General features: G+C 42.2%; 2 protein-coding genes across 4 annotated transcripts in view; one reads left to right on the forward strand and one right to left on the reverse strand.

Moving 5' to 3' along the window:
- Positions 1-3,895: 3,895 nt before the first annotated feature.
- On the reverse strand, positions 3,896-18,872 carry LOC119387972 (bifunctional coenzyme A synthase). Its single transcript, XM_037655565.2, has 9 exons — positions 18,622-18,872; positions 17,565-18,286; positions 16,307-16,521; positions 12,536-12,667; positions 10,786-11,040; positions 9,848-9,932; positions 7,556-7,653; positions 5,599-5,745; positions 3,896-4,625 (listed from the first exon to the last, which is right to left on the reverse strand). Exons 2-9 carry the CDS (start codon positions 18,193-18,195, stop codon positions 4,563-4,565), a joined length of 1,626 nt encoding a protein of 541 aa, XP_037511493.1. The 5' UTR covers positions 18,196-18,286; positions 18,622-18,872; the 3' UTR covers positions 3,896-4,562.
- A 228-nt stretch (positions 18,873-19,100) lies between these two features.
- Positions 19,101-25,319, forward strand: part of LOC119387971 (serine/threonine-protein phosphatase 6 regulatory ankyrin repeat subunit A) — a 57,778-nt gene continuing 51,559 nt past the window's right edge. For 2 of the 3 annotated variants that reach the window (XM_049413772.1, XM_049413774.1), the window contains exons 1-2: positions 19,101-19,315; positions 22,027-22,075. In XM_049413772.1, the coding sequence (XP_049269729.1) occupies positions 19,311-19,315; positions 22,027-22,075 (54 nt within the window). In that variant the 5' untranslated portion in view covers positions 19,101-19,310. The remainder of the gene's footprint in view (positions 19,316-22,026; positions 22,076-25,319) is intronic. The other variant, XM_049413773.1, reaches the window with a different exon arrangement.

Consider the following 25,319-nt stretch of genomic DNA (forward strand, 5'->3'; position numbering starts at 1 on the left):
TCCTCACATGCAGAAAGTGATCCCCATGAGCTTGCTTACTGTTGGTGCAGTGTCTGTGACATGAAATATAACTGACAAGTCCAATGCCCAAAACAGTTCTTTATTTCAGGTTACGATCTTCCCAAAATAATAATGACATGCACTCACAGCCACAAATGACATTGCACGAAATAGTCTTCAAACGTGAACACTTGGCCATCACAGTAGTCGCCTGCATTTGTGCCAAACATGTGTATTTGCAATCGACGAAACATACTGCAAAAGCATGGCTTTTCATACATTGTAAATAGGTCCTTTGTTGATGAATAAAACAGCGCTTAAGATGGGATGAGATGACACAGCGCTAAACTAACGACTAAGGTTTTTTGCAAAACAACTGCAATATAGTAAGTGGGTGTCTTCCATGCAATATATAGGAAGTGGGTGTCTGCGCAGTTGTTTTGCAATAAACCTTGGTCGTTAGTTCAGTGCCGTATCCATTTCTTCATCTCGTCCTGTCTTAAGCACTGTTTTATTGTTCATCTACTATGCACCAACCAGCCCAATCAAGCACACTGTTCAAGTTGTTTGTTTTAGAGTAACACAAAATACCTGTTTTCGCATCCTGAACAAGTTGTACAAAAATCACGCTAAACCCAATTTCTCCTCGAAGTTGGCCCTTTCATAAAAAACAATAACAAATGTAAATGCTACAAAACAAAGTAACACAGCCACCTTGTGCGGGCTACTGGTCGACACATAGTTATGAATATGTCAACATGCTATGTTGACATTCAACTGAGAACTGGCATATGTAATATATTCAATGCCTGTCAGTGTTGCATGAATGAAAGCTCCGTGCTTTTCAACAGCCATGAACACTAACGGTCTATTGCACTGCATTTCCAACACTTCATATATGTGGAAATGGTGGTAATGTGCCAGGAAGTGAACGCAGTACTGATATAGTGAATGATAGTTGCAATGCTCAGATGCAGTTTACCAACTATTCTGCATTCAAAGAAGGGTGGCTGATTCAGCTAGCTGGCATTCCATTTAATTTTGCAAACATGTATAACAAAAAACAAGGCCTTACAGGTCTAGAATGGACATGACAATGCTTAAAGTATATAAGTCAGCAAATGCTTGTAAGATAAGGAAAAACATTGCACCTCTTGTTAGCGTGCCCATGTCCATAAATGTTTGTACTTATTTCTTTTAAAATAGTTCAAAGAACAAACTAAAGAAGGGATCAAAAACAAATTCCAATTTGTTGTTTTCGTTGTCAGGGCATCTTTTGAAAGTAGTAATGCCTGCATGCTGACAGAAGATTTCTACAGATTTGTATAGGTGACTTTGCCCAAATGAGGTGCAAAAAGGTCTCTTTTTCATTCCATATTCCTGTCAATAATTTTACTTGTTTAAATAGACTGAGTCCTGAGAACCACCAGTGCAACTGTTAAGTGTTTGTGAGAGGAGAAAGTTGCAACAAAAATTTGAGACTTCGGGCTGCCATAGAAAAAATACCGAAATTTCTCCCCAGTTTTGTTCCCAAAAATTAGCAGTATATTTACCCCCTGAATTTCAAACAACGTAAAATGCCAAAACAAAGGACCCTAAATATACGGTGCTTGTGTAACTAAAAAAATTTGTAAAATTGCATAGTTTAATGTGACTATAAACAAGATTGGTGCTCTAATCACATTTTTCACATTCTTCCAAAGCAGTGCAGTGCACAATGCAGCAATGTTCATAAGTTTGAGCACTCACATTCCAAAGCTGCAAATACATACCTTTCATTTTGGCTGATTATTGTTTAGCTTATAGCTATCTCCTCTGTCATAAACATTAAACTTGGCAATACAAATTTGTGGACTTGTTGCACTTGTGAGCGCTAACTTAACAACCATTAAAGGGACACTAAAGGCAAATAACAATTTATGTCAGAGTGAAAGCCCAATGTATGACAACTTCTAAAACGGCAATATTATCAACAGCAGTGCCCTACTTACCGAGAAATTAAGCTAAATGTATCACATCATGAGCGCCACGAGTGGGACATTTTCGAAGTGATCCCGATGACGTATGGAAGTCGGCCTACAATAAATCACTAGTAATCAAACTAGCAGCAGTAAAAAAAGAACATTCCGAGCATCAAAAGACGTAATAAAATGCTGTTTGTTCGTTTCCGCTTGATTCATGGAAAACAAAACCTCCGTGGCGTTGCCATGGGGAACGGCGCGCGTGGTTCAAAGGTTCCGTTTTCGCCGAACTGCGCCTCGCCTGTCTCAGTGGTAGTTTCGGAAACCGGTGTGTCTTTTCACTGGGTGCCGCGGAATGAACTCTTACGCTCAAAGTGGCTTAGTGTCATGCCATTGCGCCAGTGTGCTAAACAGTCAAAACCTCTGCGTGTGTGCTCGCTGCACTTTCGTACTGAGGATTACAAGACCAACCGCAACTTGGCGAAGGCTTTGAATGTGCCCATCCGAGCAAGTCCTTGCCGCAGCGCCATTGTTGCTACTGTGGGTCCCGCTGCTTCCGCTCGGCTGCTACTAGTGTCGGCGGCCGCGCAGTAAAAGCGGGCAACGTTGTGCACGGCAGCAGTGACGTAGGAAAATCGTATTTTCAGGCGGGAGATTTGAAGCGCGCTAACGCGATGCGGACCACTAAAAAGGTGATTTTATTTCAAAATAAGCACTTCCTTGGCACAAAAGCAGCACTACGAGGTTTCTGGACCGCTATTTCAACATTCAACGTCGACTTAATATTTGCCTTTAGTGTCCCTTTAACACCACCTAACAAATTCAGACTCCTTGTTATGTTTAAACAATGCATCACTCAATGCAGCATTTTCAGTATTAGCAGCCAAGGAATTAGGTTCTCCATTGCTGGTGTTTCAAACTGATTTTCTTTCACTGTACAGTGGCATATGCTCGCCTGTGCCATGTCACTGCTCTGCTTGGTGCTCTCGGCACATCAAACAAATTAGATGGTTAGGTTTTCTGGCACAAGGCTAACCAGAGCTGCCTTTCGCTTCAGTAATATCATGTCTTTAAGACGCAGAAAAACACTAGGATGGCTGTACAGTAAACTACAGACATACATTGGATGCTTATGGCAGACACAATAGCTGAATCTGTGCCAAGTTTACTCATTCGTAGCTGCTAAAAACTGTTGGCACATGTCTCTTGGGACAGTGTTGCCATTTCAGTGGGCTGACTGCCAGATTTGATAGATCACTTTAGGAAATTTAGCCTATTTCTTACAGGACCCAGATGAATGTTCTTAAAATAAATTCTTGGTGTTATTAAAAGATATCTAAAAGACTCTGGTGTAATTTAAATGATGCTTTAATGTAACTTTCGCCAGAGAAAATAGTAACAGTGGCTTGCACGGACTGTTTGACAACACTCGTGTTGAAATGTACCAGTTATTCACAGAACTCTTGTGCCTTCTTTATTCTTCGGAACCCTATGCCATTAATGAAAGGCATTTAAAAAACACTTGCGCATCAGCGTTAACAAACAGCATCCTAAAAATATATGCTTCTTAAAGCTACCTGGGTGGTACCTGCAGTTGCGATTGCTATTTCATTCGTACTTGCACAGATTAAAAACTGGCTGCTCGCTGCTGTTAACCTTGTACGTTCATTTTTATTAAGGATTGCACTTAAGTTTTTTTAGCAGAGCCTTTGCAAGAAAAATTGTGGCAGACTGGTTAGAAAGAAACCTCGAAAAATGTGATTATCCTTGTACTAAATGCAAGCGAGGACTGTCACAAGTGAGACACTGATAATATTCACTGGGAGGTTGTGTGTGACCACTTACAGATGTACTAACTGCACCAAACTAGTGTGCAATTAGGTGAGTAATGTAAACATGATGCAGCAACATAGCACATGCGAAATATTTCCCCCTAAGACCACATGCGCCTCGGCATGCACAGTGGTTTTAATTCTACCAGCTCTTCTCATCACAAGACTGATCACAGTACAGAATGGTAAGCCTTTGCTCTTGTAATGAGTGGTGCCATGCACAGAGGAATGATTTCGTGACTTGCAGCAGCTTATTTCAGAGCCATGGCAACACGAGTCGGGCGATTCTCGCTGTATTGACACACACACATAAAAAAGGGCAAAATTCACTAACACCTCGTAAAGTATAGCTCTACGCTCGCAGCATTCAAACCAGCAGCTTGCATGGCCATGCAACAGCGCTACCTAAAAGTTCTCAACATCCTTGCACTTTGTACATAACGCTTATTAAATGAGCATATGCATATATACCTAGGAAAAAATACATATATGTATATATTTACTTTAATTGCTTATACGTTGCATATCCTGAATCATACAGGAATGGTAGATATAATTATCGGAGGTCGGGTGCCTCTTAACTTCACCTCAGTTATGGTGCCAGTATCACAGGTTCATGCATCTCCTCACGAACCATAGAGAATCATCTCCATTTCATAAAGTTAGTCCAGTGATTGCCCAACATGATTGCTAACCCCATCGCGAACAGCACTACCTACATTAACGCCAGAGATGAAACCGCAGAAATGTTTCTGTACACAGACGGTGATTATAGGGCTGATGACTTCTTCTTGCCTAAGAATGCCTGCAGTTCATTCCATGCTCTTGCAACCTGAAAGCAAACAAATATTGCACTGCTAAGCAGTAGTTACAGATGAAAGGCATCAGTTACTGTATTTCAATGACACTTAATGCCCTACTTATTTTCTTCTGTATAAGTTTCAAATATAATGCAAAACGAGCAGCTCTAGATAAGCTATTGTAATCAAAAAATTTTGAAAGCACATTTTCAGACGTACAGCTAATATGTCCACACAAACTTGAGCATACTATCATAACATCAACATGGAGTAGAAATAAAAAATTTTCAGTTCCTGAACTCACAGTGAGTTAGCCTGAAGCAGTTGTAAAACGATTTTGTGATTGCAGTAACTTTCCTTTACTTTGCCATAGACACTTTTCCAGCAAAGAGCACATTTTGGATCAGCTGCTAGGGCTTCTATTCGTCCTGAAGTCCAACAGAAAGAACGCCTTGCTCTTTATGCACACTGAGTTAAACAAGTTTATCCAGTTTTGACACTACAGACACACAGCATGGTGCTTTCCTGCGCATTGAATGTTTCCTAAAACCCAGCAGTAAGACACCATGAAGTAGAATCGCTTGGTGATGCCAATCAGAGAAGTGCCCTTGCTCATGAAACAGCTGCTCATTATCACTTCTCTGCCACTAGGAAGTGCCACCTGCTAGATTCACCAGAGAATTAAGTTTTCTTTTCTTTCCTTCTTCCTATATGTCAGTGCCACTCCATGCGTCCAAATCAAAACCGGTAACGCTGCAGGTGAGTGATATCATGCAGTTTCCTGCCTCAAGCATAATATTAGTGCTGCAAGCACCTCCAGAAATTTGAACCACCTGGGTTCTTTAATGAGCAACTAAATATAAGCACACAAGCGTCTAACATCAAAATGTGACCATTGCAGCCGGTATCGAACCCGCGTCTTTTGGGTCAGCAGCTAAGCACCGTAACTACTATACCACCGTGGCAGTTAGCAATCCGCCTACACGACGTGTCTTTCGTCTTTACCTGTCGTTCTGTTGTGGCATAGTCCCAAAGGGAGCAGAAGATGACATTAGCCTTGCTAACACGCTCCTTGTTGGACATCTGTGCTTGGACCCGGCGCAATGCTTGGTCTTTCTCCAGGTTGTCCCTGGCCATCACTCGCTTCAGCGCCTGTTTTCAGACAAGGAGACAAATTGTGAAAAGAGGGGCATCATGTTTCAAATACCAACAAACAACAAATTTCTTTTTCAGCAGAATGTAGACTGTTCCTGCATAGGACACAATATTTGCCATACCTTTAAAAGGGGCCCTGCAACACTTTCCCAAGTAATCATGAAATCACCTCACTGTCGGAGCTTGTTGCCTCATGAATCGACTGCGGAAAAAATTTTTAGAATCCATCCAGTATGAGCAGAGTTACAGGGATTTGTCGCAAGCTCTACCAGCTCTGTCTCTCCTTTCGTCACAGCGAGTGCACTGAAAGGGACACAGGAGAGGGGGCATGAAAGGGAGCACTTTATTTTCTTTGAATGTGTGCACAAGCAGCGTTGCGCGCGGCCCACCTGACCGCGGTGCGGGTGTGTTGTGGCACACCGTGGCGGCTGCGGTAATGTCCAAATCAGTCAACGGCCGTGTCTTTTGGGTATTTGAAGCAGTTGATTTGGGTATATGGCATCAAGTGTCAAGAGAAGAGCGAGTGATTTCTAGCTGACTTTGAACTTCAATTTTAAATTCCCTGCCATGCGCTGCGAGCCTTGACTACCTATCGGTGGCATTTTCTGACCATGTTCAAAAAGTGTTGCAGAGCCCCTTTAATAATGACCAAAAGTTGGAATATGCCTGCACACTATAGGACTTGCAGACTAAGGACATTCACCAGGTTGAGGTCCAAAGTAAAGTTCAAATGAAAGTTAATCTTATTTTCACAAAGTACAGGCGGCATGAGGCTATCTCCACAGTGATGGCAAATAATCAGATTATGCCCCTTCAAATATGCAGGAATATAGTCCACTTATCTACCGCTCCTACCACAACATTCTGTTCAACATAAAGACCACAATGCCGCTGTCCTTTCTAAACCAATCAACACCATAAAGAATGCATCACACTCCGAGCCATGCATTAAAATTAATCTTTGCTCGAACGATTATTTTTCAGAATACCAGTTTCGTATCGAGAACAATAGCAGATCTGAACAAACTTTCAAAGTTCATCTTTCAAGCACCCAATTTTCAGTAATGCCTCGAACAATATCTGTCACTGAATGTTTGATATTACCAGTGTTTGCTGTCATGGTCAGTTTGTATGCCCAGTGGTGATAATGCACATTGTTTAACCTTTATAAAGTGTAGTGAAAACCGAATAGTACTTACTATACATGTTCACACTTTCTTGTATTTCTTTTATTCCTTGTACAGACTGCAAGTTCACTTATGGATGTTTCGCACTGATGCATGAAGTAACAGGCTCAACAGCCAGTAGTGCTCTTATGTGCCAGATGGCACTAGGCGTGGCAGTGCTTTATTGTCCCTGTAAATATTATTGTCCCTGGTGCTCCTGTCCCCCACAGGAACACCACGGGTATTGCTTTGGTTCTTTCATGGTTTATGTGAAAGACGGCACTGATAGTCTCCGCGCAACTTTCTTGCTTGTCAGCCTGTTCGCAAAGTCACTGCTATCGTTTTCCTTGTCTTCGTATGTCGGCAGCCTGTCATAGCTTGAGGTGATCGTCTACGTGGTCTGTATTGCCCATACATGGGAGGCTCCATGTCTGGGCCGCGACTTTTTGCATGTGCAGGTGTGAGTTAGAGTCGAATACAATGCTGCAATAGCTTTTGGGTGCTGTTACGTTACGATTTTAGATTTCTAAGGACCGAAAAATCCCTTTCCCGATTTTACGAACTTCCTGATTTATCAAAATTATTTGAGCATGGTCATCACTTCATTAAATCGAGTTTCAACTGTAGTTTCCAGCACTTACTTCCTCCACAGGAATGACGCACACCCAGATCTGGTGAAACTTGTTTTCCCAGCCAGCCTCCAAAAGAAGTGCAGACTCCAAAACCACTACTTCGGTACCTGAGAGGCAAACATGATCCAAGTTGTACAAGCTTATAAAGTTTTAAGAAGTCACATTGCTGGAAGTAAGTGAATGAGACTAAAGCCTGTACCATTGCTTCTCCTGCAGAAGTTTATATGTCACACGAAGAGCACAGCCCCAAAAAAAGATTCCTAAGGCACAAACACATAACAAAATAACTGAAAGGGACACCACAAGGTATTGCAACCAACAACTTTATTGTTGAGAAATAAGCTCCACATATATAGGCTACACTCGTGCAAGTATCAGACAATAGGGGCTTTTAGTTTGTACGTATACTTTTTTACCATTACCGTGTTACCGGAATACCGGACTTCGTTTACCATGTTACCGGAACACATATTTTAGAAAAGTTTTAGCTTCCCATACGTAAATGTTTACGTACGTACATAAACGTATATCTTTACATTTGCGTGAGCCACTGAATGATGATAATAACTGCATTCAAACTACATTTAATTTAGGTAAGATTCAATCACCGCTGTGGCAAAATCGCAATGGAGGTTTTTTAGCATGTACGGCATCCCAGTATACGCGAAGGGTGTAAAAATACCGGGTTACCGAACGATGGTGCCGACATCTCGTGATGCTTCGTGCAACCACAATCGTGGACACGTTTGTTTTTGCCTAGTGTTTTTATGGGAAAAACAGATTAAAAAGGCAACTCATTCGTAATTACGCCACTGCAAGGCATTTACACCACAACTAGAATGCACCACGTTTCTACAAGAACAATTTTGTGCTTGCCTGGTACATTTCGGCCCCGCTAGATGGCACCACCTATCCACCCTTTCAGGGGCTTTAGGCCTCTCACGTTTACGGCTTCCGTATTCTAGGTCACACTAGCTTTGGTAATTCGGATCAAACAATGTGGTCGTAATTGGCATTCACATGCCAGCTTATTTTGACTCAGTGGCTGGAGCCTTCTTAAAGTGGATATCGCGAGTAGCCATGAACGAATGTGAATTCGCGAGCTATGGCCACAAACGTAAAACGTATCCGGTGAGTAGTTTACGTTCCGTGAAAGCAAGTATACGTTCCGTGAAGGCCTGCGCATACACAGATTCCGTCCGGTATCCGGCAACATGGTAACGTAAAAAAGTATACGTACAAGCTAAAAGCCCCTAATAGTCACCACAATAGTGTGTGACTTGTACAAACACCTTATACCACTCCCCACTGCACATAAATTTAGGCTTGTGCGACTCTTCGAGCACTTCGATTATTTGAACGAATATTACAGTATTCGAATTCGCTTCGATTCGAATTTAAATTCTTCGAAATTTCAAAGTATTCGAAATGAACAAATAGGTGTATATATTAGTTAGCATGTAACCCCCCTGTAAAGGTGGTTTCACTGCATGAAAGGGGTGCTATGCCGTGAATACACCTTTTTAGAAAAAACCCGCACTGCCGCGAAGCCCCACTTCAAGGTTAAATGAATATATTACCCTCACATTGATTCATCATTTTTTACGTTTAAAAGCTTGTTATTTATATGCTCCAAGTATAGTCAATTTTAAAACAATGTATTTTACAGGTTACCACTTGCATTCTACCGAAAGTCAAATCCTGTTAGTATTCAAAGTTGCTTCCACTTCCTTTGAATCAAAAAGAATGACATTTGTGCATGCCTTGTTTCAATTTTAAAAAGATATTGTACACGTTAGTTGGGTCACAACAAACATGCTCATTTTTCTTTATAATGTGTGATATATACTATTTGAATTCGATTTGAAATTATTTGACCAAATCACTATTCGCTTCGAATTCACTTTGAACCTAAACTTTACTTTTTGCACAAGCCTAATAAAATTGTTCAAAACACTGCACTGCGGCACCCAATTATGATGCTGTCACCACGTGTCTACATTTATGTTCTAAAAATGCAATACCAACAAGCCCAGTTGTTCACACTAGCAGTAGAGATATGCCAGGCCCACCGGAGATGACTCAGCGGTAGCACTGCACACATGCACACACATGAAATTTGAGGCATGTGGGCTAGCATGTAGTAAATCATGATGCACAACTGTAATAGGCTCCGGAGGAGAGTTATCCATAGTTAAGATGCTAAATTAGGCAACTAGAAGCAATATGCACCTACAAGACAAAAGAAAACATATTATGAAAGCTCGAATTTTACAGCTCGATGAAAATAACTCGGCATACCTTTTCGCCTATGCTCTTCGAGTCGCTCATCAATGATCCGAGAGACTTCTGGCCAGACAATGCTGTTTAGTTGCTGTCGTTTTGCCTGCATGCAAGAGTCAACAAAGCAACATAACATTATCGTTCGAAAGTAAAGAAGGTCTTCCAAGTTGAATTTTAATGTGAACGAAGATTCAGTGCAAAAACATGCAAAAATCTGGTGATCATAATAAAAAAAATTGTTGGGTGCAAAAGAGAAAAAAACGGTTAGTAACAACAGACAAACAAATTCAGAAATCCGAAGCCAGGGCAAAGTCGGCTGATGCAATACAGGAGAAATTGGAGGCCGCTCTGAGAAGCTTTTGCCCTGCAGTGGACATACATATAATGGCAGCAACGGCTTTTGTCGAATAGTTCCTTTCATTTCCTTTTCAACATTTCTCTTGCCTTCCATAGCCCAGATAAGCAAACATTTTTAGAAATAAATACAAAAACTGACAAACGCAGAAAAAAAATTATGTGGGCTGAACTGTGTGCGCTGGCCAGTAAAAAAAAGCAATTACAACTTCATCAGTCTAATGTCTTGTGTTTCATAGCAGTTATTACTGGGAAGTTTTTCTTAAGGAACTTCAAAGCAACCAACAGAACACTGTCCAAGGACTACAGCAATATCATGTCTGAAAGTTGGAAAACAAGAACACAATTTTGAACAACAAGCACCAAATGCATCTTGTAAGTTGCATATAGAGACGCAAAGGAAAGGTATGCTGGAACAGTTGAGCACACCACAAAACCACTAACCAGCTTAACTGAAAACAGCAGTAAGAAATTTTATGCCTTCTATGTCATATAATTTACAGATACTTAAGACTTTGAAGATAGCAGTTTGATATTCAATTTTTTAATGGCCACCACAAACTCGCATGTCAGCATAATACAAACTTATTTGTCAGCCTTACCTCATCTGCAAAAATGATGGCGCCAAGAACTTTCCTGTTGATTGTGCCATCACTGCTAACCACTTTGTCACCAAAGGTCTCCACTATGCGGGAATATGCCTTTGTACCCGGTCGATAGCTCTCGTGGCCAAGTGGGTCGCAGTTGATCACCACAGCGCCGAGGGACTCGAGTGTCTTGATGATGTGGCTTTTTCCAGTGCAGATGCCCCCAGTCAAACCAACGAGGTAAGGTTTATCAGGGAGGTCAGGCCTTGGCTGTAAACAGATGATCACCGTAAATCCAGCTGGCATCAGAGGTTTATGGAGTGCAGTTTTTTTACCAAACAAAAATTTCCGTTTGGTTGAAGCATGCAACCTAAATCGGTGAAACACTATGTTAGTCTCACATACTCCTTAAGAGGGCACTGACACAAAACAAAATTTCGCTGATGGGACAGCCTGCAGAATCGATCTCCATGAACACATATATGTCATATACCAAAGCTCAACAGCGAATACAGCTTGGGAGGTAATTTGTATGAACATTAAAGTCCGCATGTGCAATCAAGCACTATATGCCGCACCTCATGACATTGACATGCCTTAGGGGACCTGATGGGAAACCCAAACTTCTGTGACATCACCATTGCAGCCAAGCTTTGAGCTGGCACAGCCAGTAATGGTGACGTCATAGTCGCTTTTGCCGCCGTGCTTGCACCAGTAGACTACTATTTGGTGGCTGTTCATGAGTCCGCGCCCATGGTGAACGCATTGAAAGTTTGTTCTTGGCAACGCTACGTTGTCGTGCCCAGACAACAATGACGCCGATGATGGCAATGGCAAACACATGTGCCAGAGAGAAGGGCAAATGACATTCAAATTGAAATTTGAGCTCTTTCTGCAGCGCGCAGCGTTGTAAATCTTTGTGGATGTCATCATAAGTGTGCAATGTATGCACTGCGCTTGTCAGCTCAAAATGGGCAGACCTGGTGAGACCTCTTAGGACTGCCAGGCCACGTATAATGGATCTACTACTCGCTTTTCTACATTTTATACATTTTGGGAAGCACAATATATTTTTTTCTTACACTGCACTCTTGCAATCATTCGACAATGACACAAGAATGGCAATCCATGCCTATACATTACAGCACCGTTATGCAGGACAACGATGAATACAATGCAGGAGATTAATCGACACAGCCAAGCACTCAGGGTGCCGATTGTTCATCTTGAAGCAGATAATAAGGCCACTGCAGGTCTCGTCAATCAGCACACTTGCTTTAATCTCAGACTTTGTATCGCAGTACTGTTCTCACAGACTGTCCCTAACAAAATACCGCATGTTATTTCTCATAACATAAGCTTCTACCAAATGACACATTATTCAATTTCTTACCTTGAGTGCATCTCAAACAGCCTTTTCTTCAGTATATTTATTAGCTTGAGCAGATTACACACCCATTGCACAAGCTCGCCCCTTACCCTTTAGCAACTGCTATTTGAAAGATGATGGTTCTGCCATACTGCAAATGCCATTTGAAAGGAAGGAAATTATGTCCGAAGAGAAACCAACTGCCACGTTTGCTCAAACAATCATTCCTCACCACAACTTTGTCATTCACAAAGGAATATAGATCACTGTAAACATGATTTTGACTGCTATGTCTCGCGCAGAGTACATTCCTTGGAGCAATGACAATCAACAATGTAAGGAAATGCACATGCAAGTTCATGAACACAGTTAAATTGCACTTTGCTTCCGACATACCTTGGGTGGAGTGAGCAATGTGCCGAGCTGCCGCCGCCTCAGTGATGATGAGCTCACTTTAAATTCCTCACCGCTGCCACGACAGACGTCTTCGGCTAGTCCTACGGATCTGATAACCATTGGAGGCATGCCCTGGATGTCAGCAGAATTTTTTTTTTAAATAATAGTCAGGTATTTTCTAAACGCGTCTGCCTCATGCAGTAATATAACTTTTAGCAGCATCAAGAGCAATTCTTTATCAGCTAATATTTTCTTAACCCAAAAATATCAGATATCTAATGAACAAGGAAGCTGGCTAACTATAAATTCATTTCAGCTGAACTTCGTTATAACATCATATCCAATATCAAAACACCTTCATTAAACCAGACAGCTGTTGTAAGAGGTCTATATACGCATCACACATATATGCTATACACAGTTGCAAAGGGGCAGCTTCCCCCTTTTATGGAGAGGGGCTGCCCAGACCTCAATGTACAAGGGTGAGGTTAATGAGAACTAACAGACAGCAATGCCAAGGAAAGTATAGGGGTGTTATTTGTAGTAATTAGAATATAAATGTGAAGACCTTTTGTTCAGTATCCCTTTAAGTTTCGCGCCGGAACCCCTGCGCATGACGTCACAAATTTCAAAATGTGTTTCTTGTATTTTCGCATCATTGGCTCAACAAAATTTTCTGAAACTTGGTATGTTAGGTTGGAAGCCAAAGTAGCTGTGTATTGAGGGAAGCACACAAAATAAATCATTAAAGGGACACTAAAGTGAAACAATGAATCAGTTTAGACTGATAAATTATGCTCTGAGAACTCTAACGTCGTTAATTTCACCATTATAGGTTTATTAATAGTGGAGAAAACCAATGTCACAGTTTCTTTTTTAAAGGGATACTGAACAAAAATTTGAAAAAGCTATGAAAACACTTGCATTCGACTCGGACGACACGACTGTTCCTATAAACAGCGTTTATTTCACGTGATTTCGAGCAGTTGGCCGTATTTTTAGTGGATTGTGAGAGCGCGGCCGCTGCATGCCAGTGCGCTTGTCGACGGCCGTGACGTCGAATGCTCCAGCAAGAGGGGGGCAACCGGCACGCTCTCTCCTGCCCTGCCACTTCCCTTTCTCCACCTCTCCTCTCAAGAACACCTTCCCGACCATGAGAACACGTTTTGAAAGAGACGCGCGGCAGCAGGTGGCGGCTTGCAATGTCAATTGGTAAGCGATTTTGCAGCAAGCACGGTTGGTGAGTCAGTATCTGCCGAGTTTCACGTCACTTCCTCTCTAGTTCGCGGCGCGGCCGCTAGACGCGCCAATTTGCGAAAAATGCATTAAATTCAGTATTTTCTGCTAGTCTCTGGCTGAAATGAAGGTTGTTTCAACAAATTTCAGCACCCAATCTTTCAATTGGGCCATTTATCTTGGCGGTGAAAATTTTGTTCAGTATCCCTTTAAGTTTCACGCCGGAACCCCCGCGCGTGACGTCACAAATTTCAAAATGTGTTTCTTGTTTTTTCGCATCATTGGCTCAACAAAATTTTCTGAAAATTGGTATGTTAGGTCTATGGCCCCCTCAGAGGACAATGTATTTCATCTTTGCTGATTAGAAACTACGTAGGACCTAGTAGACGCCATCAAAATCTATGATGTCGCGGTGTTTGGGGTGGGAACTTCAAGGTGGTGTCGCCATCCGCATTTTCTTTCTGCGCATTTTCTCCCTTACCAAGCGTCTTCTCACAGCAAATGTGGTGTTTTCGGTATTGTGAAAGGGTAACTTACTAATAGGAGAAAAATCATATTTCTCTTTAGGGTGCCTTTAAGATCAAAATTTGAAGTTTACTTATGCCAGCTTCATTTCAAGCATTATTATGTCTAAAATATATTTAGCTAGTAATTAATTAAATCCCACTAAGACCATGCAAAAAATGTGCCAGCCAGCATGATATAGGCAACAGAAGCAGGTAATTTCAATGTGAAGAAAAGCAATGCTTCGATAGCACAAAAGACAAGAAAAAGACAGCACACTTTTTCTTTCGCTTAGCTACTGCATCATTTTCTCACTCAAGGCACAACTAACTTGTGCAGTTCCATCCATTAATGATCTCTTGTCAATTTCCTGCCCCTTTAAGATAAGGCAAGCACAAAGGCTTTTTTTTATGCTGCAGTGGCTAGACGCGACGATGAAAACACAGGCTTATCTTGCAAAACAAACAAACAGCCCCTGCATCAATGCTTTCCTTCAACACGCAATGTCACGGTCAGAGTTGCACTTTTAAAGATAAGATAAGAACGCAAGCTCGGAAAGTAACATACTGTGTATTGATCGAGCCTCTTTCTTATCACGTCTGGCCTCAAAGCGACAATAAGGTATAAGGCAGATATTTGCTGCTACACGCGACAAAAGCAAACATCCTTGTGTGAGTGTCAGGGGCATGCATACCTGTATGTTGACGCCTTTAACGAAGTGTGTTTTCGTGGAAGGATGACAAAAAAATAAACAAGCAAATCAATAGCAGTAACAGATACAAAATTGACCTTCTGATGCTTTAGAACAACCTGGCACAAATTCACTTAAGTCAATTGCAGCACCATGCACTGCATAGCATTCATCTAACTTGCAGTGGGCACGATCACCAAGATACCTTTAACACTGAACATTACTTCAAACGGTAATTAGTAAAGTTCGTAGATATATGTGTTCTTTTCTTTAGCACAAGTGCCTAACTAGGTGACCTGCGGTAGAACGAAATTAATGTAAAAAAGATGAGACTAAAGCAACAACACTTGTGTTGCCCATTTTGGTCTTTCTATTTCCCATTACATATCATGCATACTTTTCCTTGGCTGTAATGACAATTACCCTGTGTGACAATTATATTGTGGTGCCCTGTGTGTGCGTATTTCCCTTTGTCTTTTGTCGTCTTCGCGCCTTTCACCTCGGAACAGACTATGACCAAGGAAGCACAAGGAAAAATCTCAAAAAGCTACTCAAGGTCCTTGGTGAGGTTGTTTTTTTTTTCTTTTTAGCGCAAAGCACTTACTTGCCTAGCTTAGCTTACCCAGGTATTTTTCTCAAAGTCAATGTGGTCGTTGTAATTTGCCCAATTCTCACGATTTTTTTTTACACTTGGTAAATGAAAATTGCAGCATGAATTTGGTTTCCTTCTCTAGTGAATCTGCCTCTGACTTGCGAGCTTCCACAATTGTTACCGACTGCTTCCTGTGTCTAATGCGCCTCAAATGGTTGAGCACTGGATTTCAGTCTGGTAGGCACAACACACATAATAAAACAAATGCAAAGCTGGTAGGCTAATAACACAGTCCCTATATAGACAGCCTTTACAGTCTTGAAGTTTGATGCCAAGAATAGAAAACGATAGCCAAGCCCAAAACTTCGTCCTTTCACAGCGTAGAGCAACAGGTGTTCAGGCAAGTGTATCACAGCTGTTCTGACGTCAGAGCACCAGGAGGGAAATATTAATTGCAGTTTTATTATTTTGCCTCTATTTTAAATTTCAGTTTTAATGGTCTCCTAATGCAATGAATGCTTCACATCAATCGCCGTATACGATGGATCTGAGCTGGGCTAGTTGATTCATGTTTACTACTGCGAAACAACAGATGTCAGGCTGGGTGAATGACAGAGCAGTGCATTGTCTTGCCTGTTCATCGTCGCTGTCACCTGCACCATTTCGCAATAATGTATTTACGGTACTTCACACCTGTTGCCAATTCCCCCGCCCCCACATCTCATCATGCCTAAAGATCAACACAAACCCGTCTGGCTCGTTCCTCATTGACCAGTCTGCCTCCTTTCATAGTTTCTTCACTGACGTACAGACATTCCAAATTACTGTCTTCGATGGTAGGACCATAGGGGTTGTAGATGGGCAGCACATCATAGTGCAGTGTTGCGTCGATGTCGTGTAGAAAGTCTAGCAGGGCACGCATACGAGCCTCCACTGGCTCTATCAGCTCCCAGAGTAACTTGCCTGAAAAACAAGAAAAAAAGCACGAAAAATAAAAAATATTATTTATCGGATTTTACGTGCCAAAACCATGATACAGGCTGTGTTGAGATGACTCCGGATTTGTGATGACCACACCGGGTTCTTAATGTGCACCCGAGCACACGGCTATTTTTGCATTTTGTGCCCATCGACATGTGTCCTCAACTGCCGGGAATCGAACCCATGCCCTCAAGCTATCAGTGCAACAGCTTAGCCACTAATCTACCAAGACGGCTAAAGTAGGGGAAATGCACACAGCATCTATGAAAATGTACATCTACATGAAACATCATAAAGTTCATCATGAACTCTTTTGAACTCTTTTCTAGTGATCCGAAATAAAAGAAAGTAAAGCCAGAGAAAAGCACACATGTACCATTACATATCCCACATCTCATTTACTTCTGTGAAAAAGACATAAAAATTAAATTACACCAACGTTAGATTCTCACAACTCGCATATTACCTGTCACACACAAATGGCTTGCATAATTAAAATATGCACTTGCATGCCTATTAACTGTATAAATACAAAGACAAAAATATGTGACACTGCATTCCTTTTCAAGCAAGCATAATCATTAAAAGTAAGCTTCCCTCAAAGCCACCTAAACTAAGAAGAAAAGTACAGAAGCCAAGCTAAAGAGTAGGTTGTACGAATTGTACAAAATATGAGATGTCCTTACCTCTGTCACACTCAGTTTAAAAAAAGAAATGAAATATAATACCTATGGCTTACAAGAAGTGTGCAAATGCTATCTTTCCTGCATAGCAAGAGCACATGTCTAGAATGTTTGAAAGAAGGTAAAAATTAACAGAAATGAAAGCTAAGAAAACTAGCAATTGAGTCGCTATGCTTAACAGTGGTATCCACAAATTCTGTTTCAGGCGCTTGTTAGATTTAATTTACTAGCCTACCGTATGTCATTATTTGTTTACACGAAGCTTTAATATTTTGCTAATACTGATAAATGCGTTCAACAAGGCTACCATTTTGCATTCTACAAACAGTAAAGACCCTTCACCTTTCAACATGTCACCATCCGTTACTCCGACAACAAGTTTGCCCGATGCATGCAACACTGCCTCTGAAAGCAGCACCTTGTGGCCAAGATGAAGGCGGTCGAAGGTACCTCCAAGACAGACGCTTTCAAAAGTCTGAAAGGTGGAGTTGTTTTGGACCCCGTTGTTTCCATGACTGAAGCCGTTGAAGTTGTCTTCGTTGGCCTCATTGACAGTCAACTTGCAGTCAAGGCGGTGGAAATTTGAGCAGCTCTTGTTAAACTGGTGTCCCACATACAGCTCCAAATCGGTACGGGCATGACTTCCATCCGTTAGCACAACATCAAAAGATGGCTTCAAGTGATTCTCCTTACGAGCAGGATCCTTGAAGCAACTTTGAAGAACCCTGATGTCAAGGTGTGCGCATACTCCGGCGGCTTTGAAATATATGTCTGGTATAAGCTTTCGTAGTTGGGACAACTCTGAAGGCGTGAAAACAGGCTGCTGGACAGGCCACAAGTGGTGCTGGTTGGGTTCGAGCTTTATGTATAAAGTCTTGTTAACAAAGTTCTTGGCAGCCTTCAAATAGGCGGACACATTAGTTGTCAAGATCCTAGGCGATGAGGTTAGAATTAGGAGACCTGTATGAAACATGGCAGGCCTCAAGGCAATTCCCTTTAGACGTCAGTGGAGCTTTCCTTTTGCATAAACCCAACCAAATGAAGCCAAGATCTTCACCGCAGATCTGAAAAAAGAAAAAAAGATTACAAGGTGGAAACAAAAAAGACAGCTGAGCCCGTGAATGTAACATAGCGCCAAATTAAATGATACGTGGATTGTTACGTATGCGCAATTAAAGTTACTTAGTCAAAATTGGGCTGCCATTCATAACTTTAATTAAGCAGTGCGGCGTTATGTCTTGCAGCATCACCGCCAGCAAAGAGTACAGCACCTTTATAACAACCAGTTCACGCTAGACGAGCAACCTGAAAGCATGCGTGATTGAGAACGAGATACGAAATAACCTGGTCACAAAATACCTGCAGACTACAGCGGTTCACTCGACCAGCGGGCACACACCTGAATATTGTAGGAGATGTGGTCCACTTTGAATCGTACTTACGCTCGAGGAAACCTACAAGGAAACATCAGCGCGAACCACAGCAAACACAGCTCGGCGACAGCAGCCGCATTTCGCAAATCCTTCTCGCCTGCGTGTGGAAGGGGAGACGAGGGAGGACGTGCGCCGTGCGCTTTCATACCACGTGCTTCCTGCTTCCGTTCAAGCCTTGCCCGTAGACTCGACAAGATGCATCCTGCGTAATAAATACTCGCATTTGTCTTTTTTCAACGCAGTGCACTGCACCCATGTTGCCATAGTTCTAGATCTGACCGTTACTTCAATTGTCGAATAAGTAACTTCAAAAAATGACGCTGCAGTACAACCCATTGGTTGACCTGCAGCGCTAGTTTTTTCGAGTAGCGGTAGAAACATGAACATGCACATCTACGTGCTTTCCTAGTTGCGAATGGTGTAAAACTGGAAGAGCGACCGGGGTGTCTTCATTCACCGCACGGCTGGTCCATCCGATAGAACCGCCCTCTTGTTTTTACCTTTAAAAATACAATATTTTCAATAACGCGTCTGCGAGCACCCGAGTGGACTGGTTAATGAGGCGACGCAGACAAGATGCCTTCCCATTTAAGTTTGTGGTTAAGTTGTTAACGTGTTGGTGTGGTGGGTGAAATGGTCACGAGACAAATCTTCGATGAGGTAAGGGTGCTGTGCACGAGCAGTTTCGCGTCAAGCGGCTACATGGGCCGTATTAGGCTTAATATTTATGTCGATAGGCACGTGGCTCTTTCTACAGAATTATGCTGTACTTGTGTTAGCATGATCCATCATAGGTTTGCTCCTGCAAACGATAGAGGCGGCAGCGCAACGTTTGCCCAGAGAGAGATGGCTCGATTCCGCGCTGCTCCGAAGCGGCGCTTCTGCACTGCGGATCCGGTTATAGCTCGCGGCCAGTTAATATTTTCACTCTTTTCGCTGCTAAATTTAATTGTTGTTAACCTCTGCTAATCTTGAGGCGCAGTACTTGTCCTTCTTAAAGTTGAGGAGTGAGCGAACATTCGATCACTAATGCACTTGCGTAGTAATGCAGTAGTGGTGCGGTTGGTGCGGCGACCTGACCAGCATTAAAGAGCCGTGTGAGATTTAACGCAACACTTCACTACCGTGTGAATGCATTCAACGTTGCTATAGGTTTGCGATGCGTTATGCCTACTCTAAATGTTTCAAATAGATAGGCTAATATAAGAAAACTTGAGAACACCGTAAATGACCCTGCAGGTTTCGGTTATCTGGATACAGTATCTGCTTGTCATTGGAAAGAACGAATTGCCGGCTCGCTTCAACAATTACGTCGTTGCAAAATTTGACGTGAAAAATGTATGTTGCTCTGACTATGCTAGGAGTTCTGAACTGTTTCATATCACTGCCTTATCGAGTGGCAACATAGGAGCCATTAGAAGTATGCACTATGTTGAGCATGTATATTTTAGTTCATTTTTATTTTACCTAGTTTAATTAAGAAACACAGGAGGTTATACTGGTCTCCTGCTTGATCCTGACAATGATATATGGTAACAAGAAATGGTATAGTTAAGAAGGTAACATCAGTAAGCTTCGTTCATACACTAATCGCACACACGAAATAAGCATAAGGGCATAAGTGAGAAAAAAATAATGTGATGCAGTATTACAAAAAGCGTTATAAAATTAAAACGTAGTATCACCATGTGAGTAATTAAGTGAATACAAATGACCTTTTTTTTCTCTGTCTGCCTCTCTCTCTCTCTCTCTCTCTCTCTCTCTCTCTCTCTCTCTCTCTCTCTCTCTCTCCTGTCTTCTTTTTTTTTTTTGACTCTTGCAGTGTTCCGATCAATCATGCTTTATTAGATAGGTACAGCTGAATTCGCCTTGTTTCTTGTATTGTTTTAGTCCGGCCCAGTAACTGACTTTGTGTAGTGTTATCCAGACTGGGTTGTGTTATTGGTGTGTCATTGTTTGGCGGCAGTTAAAAATTGTGTGAATATGTTAGAAGCTGTGCAGTGAACTACTTGTTGGGATAAAACTTATGAATGCTGTTTCCGCTGTTTTAAAACTTTTGGTTTGCAAGTTCCACAGAAATGGCAACTCGGGTGGTTTTATTAACCATATTAAAATAATGTTTCGAGTGGTATTGACAATCTAGTAACCAATAAGGTGGTTCAGTTTGTTTTCAAAATCATCAGTAATTCTAAATAGCCAAAAAACGATGTTTTGAATCCAAAATGGGCAGCTGCTTCATGTAATGTCTGCAATGACGTAGAAACAGTGTATGCACAGTGTATGCACAGTGCTAGTACCAAAAATGCAAAAGATATGATGACGTCTGACAACACGGCAAGCTGTGCGAGCTCTTCAGAACTTGACAGTGGTGGTTTCAGCAATTATATGAGCGCTGAATGGTTGCTGTGCCGGGTGATATCGCAAACACAGGTTGGTCCGTAAAAAGTTGTGGACTTGAGGGCATAATTCACGAACATGCAGCCGATCATCAAAATTCGTTTTCAGGAATACTAGGTTACTTACAGTCTTATCAGTGGCACAGATCATATTATCAAAGAGAACATATATTAAAAAACTTAATCGAGATCAGTAGATGTAGAAAAATCACTGGAGCTGTTCTTGAAGGCTTGATAAGAATGGTGCGGCTTGCTGAACTTCAGTTTCCTTATTTCAGATTGCAGGTATTGATGTCCTCCTGGTACAGAGCAATTCCATATCATCGCATGATCACATATACCATGATAAAACCACCGTTTTGTTGTCAACCATTAACACAGTCTAGCAGCACATTGTGTGGCTCATGCATGAGTGATCAGATCCTAAATACGCAACATTATGAATTGGGGCGTGCAGTTGTCTACAGGGCAAACAGTTAAAGTTATTTTTTTAGAGTCTTTCTAATACACTGTACCACTTTGCTGACTTCATGTTAATTTCACTTAATGGTAGCATGCGTTGGTTTAAATGATAGCTATGGTAGAGCGTACTATAAATTGTTAGCTATGAAGTCGAAAATTTGTGACAGTTGATGCTTCACAGTAAGCTACTGCCCATTTGCAAGTCAGCCATGATCCTTGTTCTAGCTCATCAGAGATTGCTTTGCACATTTATGAAGTAGCGCTATGCTAAATAATGCGTTCCCCAGAACACTAGCTACTGGTTACATGTGATGTGGGGTCGAGTGCCTCACTGGTAAAAATAAAGCATCCCTTGGTATGATGACATTTCTGTTGCACCCTTTCGCCTTGAGACATGCCAGCTGACATTATTTAATCATGCAGCTCAGCTTCATTGACTTGCAGCAGTCCCTGTTCTGTGTGTTCATGTTATCGTGATCTTTTCTTTTTCCTTTTCTTTTATTGCCCGAAAAGTCTTAAAGGACCCCTCTCGAGATTTGCGGATTGCCAAAAAACAAGCCTGGTGCGTAGATCGCATGATGACAATCGTGTCTGCAATATATTATGCTTACGTGTGTTGCAAAAGCAGCTGAGAATAACCAAAGTGTGCATGCCCTCATTCTAAGTGCAGCCAGTCTCCTGGCCGCCAAAGGTATCACATTTTAACCTCTCACAGAATCCATCTTATCGGCGAGCAAGCTCAGGACACAGTGCAACATACCAAAAGTGAATAGCAATAAACCTTAACAGAAGGATTCCCGTGAACTGCAGAATGCACTATATCGCCACTGGATAGTTAAATAGCTTTTAGTGTATTGCTTCATCTGAGGTTTCACCGCCTAGACTCCTTTAACATGCACCTGAAGTTCTGGCAGTACTGAAGCAATTCTTGTATTTCACCTGCATCAATGTGTGGCTGCCACAGCTGAGAGTTGAACCTGCAACCTTGTGTTAATATTTGCCCCTAGATCTTTGAGTGGAGCCCTCTCGCGTGTGACGTCATCGCGGGGACTGTCGTGCCACTCTGCACGCATACGCTCAATACGTGAAGGCTCCTCGACACTGCCAGCCGGTCTGTCCCGCTAGAGTTATTGAAACATTAGTGAACAAGTTCATAAAAAAATCCCCGCATCTATACTAATGTGAATCGTGACGAGTGGCGAAGCACTGGGTATCGTACCGGTATGTCACCGTACATCACCCGCGCGTTGCCACAGCAAATGTAAATTGAATGACATAAAGTGTATATTTATACAAATGTATTTATTTGGTTCCTCTTTAATGCTCTTCTATTTTAATCCTCTCGTTATAATTCATATATCGTCTTGAGTTCTGGATTCTGTTTTTCCTTCATTATTACTGCTTTGTGGTCTGTGAAATGGAGAACCAATGGCCAAACTGTCAAGTACGACACCTTCCACATCCCACTGTGCACATCCTTCAGAATTGTGATAGCCAGATTTGTTGATTTCGGGAACATAGTGCCTTTAATTATTATTTGATTTCATTTTTATAAGATATTTCAGGAGTGTTTTGAGTTCTACATGACTCTTATCTGAGACTTCATAACCGTAATCGCAATCGCAACTTATAATTCATACATCGTCTTGAGTTCTGGATTCCGTTTTCCCTTCATTTCGTTTTCGTTTTTCGTTGTGCACGTGTTCAGTTTCGGTTTCGGTTTTGTGTAGCATGACGGACGCCGACAAGGCTAGGCCCTCAGGAGCTTCACCCCTAAAACAATTTGCACTGAATGTTCAAGCAAAGTGCTCCGCAAAATCGAGCGGAGTTGCCGTCAGGAGTACGCTCAGGGTCGATTGCTCCTGGTGTCGTCTGCTGGCCATCAATTTTTGCACCTGCATGTATGGCGAGGGATTCTTGTCATGACTGTTCTATGGCCTTGGCATACTTGTAATGACTTGCCGGTCTGTTTTTGATTCACTGACTGCAGCGTTTAGGCTTCGGCTTCTGTGTCTGCATTGTAGCGCAGTGTTTGTATATAGAATGCTGTGCATGTTCGGTTGCGAAGCCTGCTCCATCGGTTAAATTTCGTCGTTTGGAATTTTAAGCATATGACGATTGACGTGTTATGTCATTCAAATAAATGAAGTGATCATTACAGGCAACAATCTCTGATTAGATCCAAGTTTTTAGCAGTTGCTGTATAAGCGTGTCTTAAGTACTTAAATTTTAGACAAGACAATGAGAAGGTTGGGACCATGAGGAAAAAGGGGATGCACGACGGTGCTATAAAATATTGACAGGTTTTCTCGCATTCTCTTGTGCTGCATATTTTAATCCCTACGTTGATAAATTGACATTTTCTGACTCGGTCACGGTCATCTGAAAGTATGCTGAACAGAATTAGTGTAATCATACCAACGTAAATAAATACACAGCTTTTGTATTGGAAAGTTGTAACAAGATGGATCTGGAATAAAACAGTGTAAGTCACTCTCAACGGTCGAGTCTTAATAGGGCGTGGTGCGATCATTGTATGAAATAATATCCAATCTTGTTACAACATGGTAAAGTATACAGTCGGAACCCGCGATAACGAAATCCCGAGGGAACGAAATTCTCACCGCAACGAAATATTTTCAGAGCACCGGCGAACGCCCATAGGAGTCAATGCATTTCGTAACTCGCGACTACGAAAGATATTCATACCGCAGTCCCTCATTAACGAAATTTTTGAAACATGAGTGCGCATATAATATGCTCTCGTAATATTAACTACATTCGAAAACTGCTGAAATGCATTCATGCTACAGTTAAATTGTGCAAAACTATCGCTGCAGCGTACTTGGGAAGCGGCCGCCATCATTGTTTACAAAAAAAAGAAACATAAAGCTGGCGACAATGATGATGATGATGACTTGCCGAAACACCTGCTCGTTATCGCGGACTACGTAGCCAAATCTACATTCCTCATGAAGTTTCGTTCGCTGACCTGGCTCTGTGCTTGGCTTTGTCGGCTTTGCGCGCACATGGTCGCGTGTGTGGAGCCATTTGTGGAGCGTTTGCTTGGTCGCGTAGTGCAACGTGAACTGTGTGTTGCGATTGCTTCGTCCGATTTCGCTGCCTGCGAAGATGCCGCCTCCAACGAAAAAGCGGAAGTTCATCACGCTGGAAGATACGGCTGCAACAGGGGCGTAGCCAGAAATTTTTTTCGGGGGGGGGGGGGGGGGGGGGGGTTCAACCATACTTTATGTATGTTCGTGCGTGCCTATATACGCAAGCAAAACTGAAAAATTTCGGGGGGGGGGGGGGGTTGAACCCCCCCCCCCCCCCCCTTGGCTACGCCCCTGGGCTGCAATCATCAGTGAGGTGGAAAAGAGCAGGGACAAATGGACATCGTCGAAGAATTCGGTGTTGCGCGCAGCTCGCTGTCCACGATTCTGCGCTGATCGGCGCTGATCCAGCGGAGCCGGAAGAAGATTCGCCTGTCGGCGCACTTGATGACGGTACTGGTGACAGCGCAGTGCCGCCGTCACTGACCAGTGGATGTGGCGAGCTTTGTACCGTGGTGAATGAGATTCCCGATCGAGAGACATGAAATTGCTGCATGGTAAGGCCCGCCAATGGAAACATACTGACTTTGGAAATAAAATGCGTTTTTTGTAAATTCCATATGATTTCTGCCGCATTCTCGCGCCAACGAAATTCCCGCAAGAGCGAAATTTTGTGCTTTCCCCGCCGATTTCGTTATTGCGGGTTTCAACTGTAGCAATAATTGGTCAAAGGGGCCAGAAGAGGTCGGGAAA

Source organism: Rhipicephalus sanguineus, chromosome 3, assembly GCF_013339695.2.
Source record: "Rhipicephalus sanguineus isolate Rsan-2018 chromosome 3, BIME_Rsan_1.4, whole genome shotgun sequence".
Classification (NCBI taxonomy): domain Eukaryota; kingdom Metazoa; phylum Arthropoda; class Arachnida; order Ixodida; family Ixodidae; genus Rhipicephalus; species Rhipicephalus sanguineus.